The 9,069-nt window shown below is 45.0% G+C and overlaps 1 protein-coding gene across 1 annotated transcript; it reads right to left on the bottom strand.

The window, feature by feature from the left end:
- Positions 1-2,902: 2,902 nt before the first annotated feature.
- slc13a5b (solute carrier family 13 member 5b) lies at positions 2,903-8,091 on the bottom strand. Its single transcript, XM_030108370.1, has 12 exons — positions 7,924-8,091; positions 7,008-7,136; positions 6,794-6,930; positions 6,310-6,530; positions 6,006-6,186; positions 5,781-5,903; positions 5,429-5,641; positions 5,224-5,330; positions 5,022-5,140; positions 4,531-4,692; positions 3,372-3,509; positions 2,903-3,057 (listed from the first exon to the last, which is right to left on the bottom strand). The coding sequence occupies exons 1-12, from the start codon at positions 8,020-8,022 to the stop codon at positions 2,932-2,934; spliced, it is 1,755 nt and encodes a 584-aa protein (XP_029964230.1). The 5' UTR covers positions 8,023-8,091; the 3' UTR covers positions 2,903-2,931.
- Positions 8,092-9,069: the final 978 nt, after the last annotated feature.

Raw genomic sequence — 9,069 nt, 5'->3', positions numbered from 1 at the left:
CTCCAGACCATCTCCGGACCATCTCCGGACCATCTCCGGACCATCTCCGGACCATCTCCGGACCATCTCCGGACCATCTCCAGACCATCTCCGGACCATCTCTGGACCATCTCCGGACCATCTCCGGACCATCTCCGGACCATCTCCAGACCATCTCCAGACCATCTCTGGACCATCTCCGGACCATCTTGGCACAGCCTGCGCCTCGGATCTGTTGTTGTGCTGACCATTATTAGTGCACGCGTGAACACGTGCACGACATGGGGACTTTGGCTTGGTAAATTTATAACAATCTCAGAGGTACTTTGAACTGGATCTGCATGAGTGCAAAGAAAGACCTTCTGTCCTCTTTTGGGATGCCTTCACTTTTGGCCTCGGAGCTTCTTGAATTGTTAAGTGAAACCTCATATACACACGTCCCGATGCAGCAGGGAGGCTCGATTGTATCAGACAGGCAGTATATTGTGCTCACGTGTAACTGATACAGGCCAGCCTGGTTTTAAAAAAGACCTCCTACCTACAAATTGCTCTTGGAAGCAACGGGTGGATGAATCAGAAAATGTGCTTTTTGACCTGCTTCATGTGCTGAAGATTTCCCAGACTTCTCGGGCCTTCTATATTTCCTTGGATGTCAATCATTAAGCTTCTTGCTTACTCGGCAGCCAACGGCCCCGGTGGATAAACAATTAATAGCGATGTGTTTTTGAGTTCATCGGAGGCTGTGTTATGCACAGTGAGTCTGCAGAATTCCCAGCAGCCAACAGGCCCACTTTCTGTACATGTATATATAGCCAATAACACAGACTGCCATGCACGAGGATGTGTTTCAATTGGATAATGAGTGGGTGGCTCAGATGCCGCAGAGAGAGAGAGAAAGGCACTGTAATTACATAATCTTTCTTTCCCCAGTTGGACCCGGGATCATAGTGATTTGAGCTGCTCCATGCACCCAACCGCTTGTTAACCAACCAGCCATCTAACGTTTTAATTGTCCAACAGAATTGAGGTCAGATCTTTGATGTGATCCTTTCATCTCTTTCTCTCTCCACCTTTGCGAGCGCAGTCTTTTACTGTCACACAATGCCACCAGCGTGGTTTGGTGATGTTACTGTCATGCATGTGAAGCCTTACTGCTGATGATGATCTTTTGTCGAACCTGTAAAACGTGAACCGCGTGGCAGTGACAGACTCTCATTCAGTTCCTCGTAGGCTTGTAATAAAGCGCTCAGGGGTCTTTGAATGGAGACGTGCGGGACGTCTTCGCTGAGCTCATAATGTTTATGACGCAGGACGACGCTCGGCAATACTGCTGCCTTGACCCTTGTCTCACGCAGTGTCTCACACGAGGACAATGACTCGGAGCGCCTTCCTGCTCCTGTGAGGTGTGGCCTTTCAGGTCTGGATTACAGCGGCTCTCCACACTGTGTTTACCGGATTCTGGCAGCTTTACGCATGAGACAAGAGGTCAATAAGCAAGCGGGAGTGAAACACGTGCGCACTTTGAAGAGGGTTGTAGTCATGGGTAGTTGAGAAAGAGCCGACCGGTGAGGAAAGTGAGGTAATTTTGTTTTGGTGACGGTCGTGATGATGCTGTTTTTACAGCTGAAACCAACTCTTTTTAACATGTGTTGAAATAAACGCCTTCTCGTTCATCACTCCACGGATAATTCATGCTCACGAGTAAAAACTGAGGAGCTGAAATGATGAAAGTCACCGTTAAACACTATTGAGTGTTGGAAAGAAAATATGTCGTGTTATTGAATCATTTTATGTGAAAAGGTTTTTAAAAAAACTCCAAAGAATCAGAGTTAATCTTTTTATTTTAATCATTCCACGTGTTTTGAAACCCAAACAAACTCATATGCTCAGTGATATAAATCCTTTATTAAATACTACTTTATTTCAGATAATTCAAAAGTCAGTATTGCAGAGACTTTTCATAAACTGGAATATATGTACAAGGCACATACAGGCTTTTTATGCATCACATCTCATATGTGATTTCACACTTGTGCACAACTGTGTGAAAAAAATACATATTTTTCTAGAGTCAGGTGCTAAACCTTATCTAAATCATTTCAGCAGAGGTGGAAAAAGTATTTAGATTTTGGTTTGAATTACAAAGATCATAGCATTTGTTTGCTAAACGCTTAAATCAGCAAAGTACGAAACTTGACACAAAATTGTATCAGTCGTAAACATTATAAAAATACTCATAAAGCTGCTGATTTGCTCATGTCGTCATTCGGTTCTTTGTAGTTTCATTAGATCTTTATTATTACAGACAAGTTATTATCTAAGTGGAATGTTACAGTTGCAAACCTGACCAAGTCAGTGATTATTTTAACAACTATATATATCATATAGACACTGTACAGATGAATGGTGTTTTACAGAAGGGGGATGTTCTTTCAGTGATAAATGGTCCAGCAGGAAGACAAAGAGAAAACGGCATCATGTTCTTATAAAATGGAGCAAAGAAAGTAAACAATATAAAAGTTTGCATGAAAGTACCTCAACATTTTCACCCTCATCCTACAAAGTATGGCTTTTTGGACTGACCAGGTTTACCACATTAATCACACCTTTGATTCAATATAAAAATAGAAAGCGTTCCTTGAAACTGGCTGTGGAAAAGTCTGACACAGCCACAATATATTTAGAATTATAAATAGTCGCACATTATTTCAGTCACACTTTTTTACGTTTCATTATGACTTCCTTATGCCCCAGCAGTAAATAATTTCATTTCAGTCACCCTTCCTATGCAGATTTATCACTATTTTCTTTCCGATGAGAGAAAACCAGGCCGGTGACGCTCGAGTCCGTACAGCAGACAGACACATGCGGTCAGCGTGCTGCTGCAGCTCCTCCGCCTCGGGTCTCCGTCTGGCACCTGCGCACGGATCACCTCCGGTGGCGGAACGAGGCTCACGCCCCAGTGTAGTTGGCCCACGTGGGGAACGTGTCCAGCTGGAACATGGCCCTGCCCCAGCTGTTAATGGCCAGAGTGATGCACAGGATCCCAATGATGTTCATAACGATTCCTGTTTTGGCCTGGTAGAGGAAAACAACGCAATCATATTGTTTCAGCATATATTTTGAAAGTGCACGGTGCATCAACAGTCACTTTTTTTTTCCAGCAAGGGAGAAGAAGGCACTCTCTTTCTGAACAGAATTTAAGAATGTACTCTGTGTTCTCATTTATTCAACAGCAAGAATCACTGTGGTGGTTTCAAGTCACAGCTGCAAGTCATAATCAATACACATTCTGCAATCAGAAAAAAGTTAAACTGTGGCATTAAAGTCTCAAGGCTGCTTGTTCAACATATAATTACCACTAAAAGTGAACAAGCCACTGACACACTCACCATGTCAGCAACTTTGAGGTAGCCATAAGAGAAGACGATGGCGTTGGGAGGCGTTGCAACAGGCAGCATGAAGGCAAAGGAGGCACTCAGAGTACAAGGCACCATGACGTACAGCGGGTTCATCTTGATGGACTGAGACTGCAATAATCACACAGACACTTTCAGCAGTCTGGAGCAGGGATGATCACAAAATCCTTCACTCGTCCATCTGGCTATTTTTCTGCAGCGGTAATGACTGACTCATTACTCGGAGTAAAATCAGTGCAATTCTGAGAGAAGGGAAAACTCTCATTAGGTGGGTGTAGTTGACATGTACTTCCTGCAAGCTTGGTGCTGAGTCATGATTTTCGAAATAGAAAAGAAGTACACGTGTAGCGGTAATGGCAGACTACTAAGACACGGACAACATGATTTGCTTCTCAATTACATGTCCTGCAGAGCAGCAGCTTACAAAAAGCACAGTCATGTCTACTTTTCAAAATAAACAATGAGCGGACGAAACCAAACTTTATGGACGCTCTTCTTTAAACTGTTGGCTGCATTTCATGTCACCATGACGACGGCGTACTAAATCAATCAATAAAGATTCACTTGATAGGATGACACAACGTGCCTCGGGCCGCGATTTCAAGTGTCCCATTCATAAAGCTGCATGAACCTGATCATTCCGTTGCATTTCCAGTGAAACAAGGCTTGGACACCTCCGTGCATTTACTTGGCTCTGCTCTCAATCACTGTCGGTCTGAATACCCTCCACTTGGCAGTGTCTTTCACAACCCATCTCTGCCTCACTAGTGGTGAAACACAGGGCACAGTACTGCTATTCTTCAGCAGCAGTGGGGACGGCAGAGTTACATGCACTGGGCTGAACTGGTCTGTTTGGCTCTTCATTAATGGGAGGAGGGGCCCATAGTAGGGGGACCAAACCAAACATATTCAGCCTGAATGACCAACTGGATGGGCAACCAAACATGGGAAAATAGGCCGGCTCTCGCTGGGAGTAGCTTCAATGCTGCATTCCAATTGGGGAAGTCCGTTTGAAAGGAAAGTACACGAGGAAACGCTTCACCAAAATGGATCTCTTCTGCCAAACAGGGCTGCCTGTCTCCTGCAGTCTGGCATTCTGGACCCATTTAGCTTCTTCGCTGACAAATCTTACCATTGAAGCTAAGACAGGTAGGAAGAGTGTTGCTGTGGCCACATTACTGGTGCATTCTGTGAAAGTGGCAATCAGTAGGCACAAGATGATAGCAATTGCCCAGGGAGGGATGTTTTGCAGTGGTGTCATCTGATCTCCCATCCACTTGGAGAGTCCTGAATCCTGGCGAGACATACATTCAACACACTTGGAGGTTAGCGGAGACTATTCAAAATGTTTCACTTACTTTAAGTGCATTCTAATCAGGTTTGTGCTTCATAATAGAAATTATCCCTGAAAATGTGTGTTTTCGCAAACTGCGAACACACAATTCCTCTGACTGAAGTGTCACCAGGACATCTTAAATGAAACCCAAAAATAAGAATTTGACATTATGAGATGTAATCAAAGTCCTGAAAATGACTATCACTAATGAGTGCTCCTCTACAGAATTTTTATTTTAATTGCCTGCAAGCAGATTATCCAGCATTACAGCTGTCTTCACTACTCACTTCACTGCCTTTAGCCAGAGCAAAGCCTCCTCCGAGAAGCAGCACGATGCCCCATGGCAGCTTCTTTTGGACGATTTTCCAGGTGAGGAGAGCAGGCGTGGGGCCAGTTTGACGGGGCACTGCAGGTCCAGGACATCAAACATTAGAGTTGAATCACCGCATGGCCTCATGCAGACGCAGTTTTTCCAGACGGGTGTCTCACCTGTGTCAAAACTGTGATTCCTCCGTGAGCAGAAACGTGGAGGTTTAGAGGGCAGAACAAAGAGAAGAATGCCAACAAAGATGGCCACTGTAGCGTCCGTCACAAACCTGCAAGTGGAGTTTAATGTCAAACTTTCATCTGAGCTACAATAACATCCAAGTGATGATTTAGCGAAGAAATTAATACATAAAAAGTAGATACACACTCTGCTTCAGAATTAAAGACATATGTTGCCCAACCCTGGACAAAGCCGGGATCTCTGGTGAACCACAGGACCACCAGCAAGATGAAGACCCCCAGGACGTTTATCTCTCCGAAGGACATGGGCCCCAGCAGGCGATGCTGCTCGCGGATCACATTATAGGCAGCGATGTCTTTCTCTGTCTTCACAGCCCCGCAGCCCCACGTCTTCTTAAAGCTTGAGCGATCACATGAGGGAAAAAAAACATCTTTGTGTCACCTCTGCGCTCAATCACACTGCTGTGCGGTAAAAGGCTTCTTGAAGTTGATTCAAGTCTGTGTCACTATAATTAGGCTTTAACCATCATCAAACTCACTTGAATCCCATGAAGACAAACTGCAGCCAAAGCCAGGCCAGTGTGAGCATGAGGATCATGTTCGGGAAGGCAAAGCCGAACCAGGACGCAAAGTTAATCACATCCCCGTTTTCTGGAAACAGTCTGGAGGAAAGAGCAGAACAGAGAGAAAATTATGATTGAGCACAGTTGTTAAAATGAGAGAAGTGACAGTGAAAAGTGATGTTTTTATAAAAATGCACTCACTGGTTCATCTGACCCTTGAGCACCAGATTTGGGCCAGTTCCGGTCAGTGTGGCTGTGCCCCCGATGCTGGCAGCGTAACACACACACAGGGTCATCCCTTTACACATTTTCCGTCTTTCAGCCGCCTCTTTTTGTTTCTCTATCTCCACATTGGCGTCTAAGAAAGTCACCACGACTGGACCTGAGAACCAAGAGCAAACAGGAAGAAAAGCCCTCTGAGCAACACTGTAATGCTATTGATGCTGTTCATTTTCTCAGAAGCTTCCTTTTCGGCCTAAATGAAAGTTCTCCGTGACGTCTTCACCTTGGGCCTCGGTGTGCTTGTCGGACTGCAGAGGAGGTTTGCTGTCGATGTCTGATGTCGGGACGTGCTCATCTGAGCTGAGGATCTGGGGAATTTCAGCTTCAGTGTTATTGAGCTGTTCCAGCACCGCCTGGACGATGGGCACCATCATGGCGGTGGTGGCGGTGTTACTGATCCACATGGACAGGAAGGCTGTCACACCCATGAAACCCAACATCAAGCTATTGGAGATAAATAAAAAAAAGAGCAGGACAGATAGGACTGTTAATGGCTGTCCGTTGGAGGAGAGAGAATAGAATCAGTTAATGTCAAGAAGAGAAAGAGAGAGAGTGCTTTATGACAGCAAGGAAGCCCTTGTTTATATCATCTTATCTATAATCTCAAACACAGTCGGTGTTGTTTATGTCGCTGAAGATAAGATAAGGTGAGGTGATGGTTAAGTGTTGATACAAACACTCTGGTCATGTGATGCTGGGGCACTCACAGCGCTGGACGCACACCCACGAAGAGCAGCACCCTCAAGGCGATGCGTTTGTGGAGATTCCAGTGCTCCACAGCCACGGCGACCATCAGCCCTCCCACAAACAGCATGTTTGTGTCCTTCAGGTACTGCATGCACACCTGAGACAGCAGGGCCAAACTGAGACAGGGCGGCTCCTGCCCGACCAGCGACGCACGCCGTGAGCGATGTTACTCACATCTTTGGACTCCATGACGCCGAAGAGGGGGAAGAGGAGCGCGGGGAGCAGGGCTGTCACGGCCAGAGGGATCACCTCCGTGCACCAGTACACCGCCATCAGGATGATCACATAGGCACATTCTGCTTGCTGCACGAAAAACATTGAAGAGCACAACAAGGAGACAATTACACAGGACAATAAGCGCCTTGTTTTATACTCTCTTTGATAAACTGCAGCATAAAGTTAAATAACAGCAGATTTCTTTTAGTTGTGTAATTTTAATAGGCTGTTAAGGTAGTTCAAAGGGTGAAGATAAGCGTTACTGTCCTTTCACTTCCCCCGATCTAAAACACTGCCTATCTCACTGTCACTATCACAGAGTAATGTTATTTTAATGGTGTAATTGAAAAAAGGTTTCCTCTTCAGGACTTGGTTGGTTGTCCCCGCACGAGATGCGCCTCCGTTCTGCGCTCTTCTATCATAACATGCCTGCAGCCTGCGCGCCCACGTCTCCGCGTCACACGTAGGTAACAATGTGGACCGAGCCGTGTTCCCACGCTGCATATGACCCCTCATGTTAACAGCGACCGGTTAAAATAACAGGACTTGCAAGCCTCGGGCCACAGCGCACATTCAGCGCAAAGTGCGCCGCGCGCCTCCGAGCCGCATCAACAGGTGCAGGACGGACAACATCTCACGCTTTGACAGGCTGGCACAATGTTCAACTTCAAATTCATTTACATCACTCAGTCCCACTGTGCGCTTCTCCAATTAAATACAAGCACTGCTCCAATTATAAGCAATTCATGCTGTCAAATTATCGAGTTAAGTTTTGACGCAAAACTTTCTCCGTTTATTTTTTTCTTAACTTTAATGAGTGTGGCAAAGTTTAATCTGAGATAATCACTTGGTTAATTCAGATCTCATTACATACCGACGAGCCGATCACCAAAGGCAGCGGAAGAAGAAGAAGCGGAGTTAAGAAGAGAATAATCTCATTCTTTGCTGAGAGCAGATATCTGAGGACTCTCATCTTGCGGCAAAATGTATGAAAAAAAGAGGCTCCGCACCAGGGGACGCGCTTTTGAGGCGCACATGGGAGGAGGAGGGGGAGTCCTGCAGCAAATAAAGGAGAGAGGCGAATCACAATGAGGAGAGAGAGAGAGAGAGAGAGAGAGGGAGGGAGGGAGGGAGGGAGGGAGGGAGAGAGGGATGAGCACCAAAACAAAAGGACAGCCTGATTAACATATGATCAGCATATCCTTCCATGTGATCATGAGCAGCACAGCTCTTTACAGCATTCCCATCCCGACAGCTGATTACAGGCACAGCCTGAGCTGCACAACTCAACAAACTAAAAAAAAAAAAAAGAAAAGCCTGAAACTTGAAGAAGCTGCAGCTCTGCAGCCTCCCTGCTGACCCAAGATTGTCAGTGTCACTGTCAGACCCAGAATTTCCTATAGGTTTTCTTCTCTTCTTTCTTGTTTTGTTTTTGTTCCAGGCGTGTCCCTTAAAGAACGGGTTTATTCCTGCTTCTATCCCCATTTAACTCATGTCAAGTTGAACATTTAGGGCTGTTACATAAGAGACTGGTACAGATCAGTCTGTCTCACAAGCATGTCAGGATCTGCCTTCTTCTTATACACGTGTATATCCACTTTTATTGCGACTTTATTCAAACTATTTCACTCTTATTGTTACTTTAGCACTTTTTTTTCACTATTAGTGGTATTTCATTCATCCTTTTTTATTATGTTATGGAGGGATACAAGTGAGCAACTGATAGACATAAAATTTAATCTGAAAAAAGAACTTGATAGAGCTGATAGAGCTTGGCCAGAGCTGCTATTTTCCTCATTGTCACCTCTTTTGTTTTGGCAGCACCAGAAAAGAGGCCAAAAGACACTCTGGTGAGCTGCCATTGATGTCTGTTTTTAAAATTTACACCAAGAAGTGGAAATACATTTTGAAATTGCAAAGTCTATTGGTTCTTCAGTGCAACTTAATCCTCAGCAGATTGAATGGTGCCAAACAGGAACACTGTTTTAATTTTATGTTACATTTACATTTAGAACAATGG

Source organism: Salarias fasciatus, chromosome 14, assembly GCF_902148845.1.
Source record: "Salarias fasciatus chromosome 14, fSalaFa1.1, whole genome shotgun sequence".
Taxonomy (NCBI): domain Eukaryota; kingdom Metazoa; phylum Chordata; class Actinopteri; order Blenniiformes; family Blenniidae; genus Salarias; species Salarias fasciatus.
This window is presented reverse-complemented; position numbering and strand designations above follow the sequence as displayed.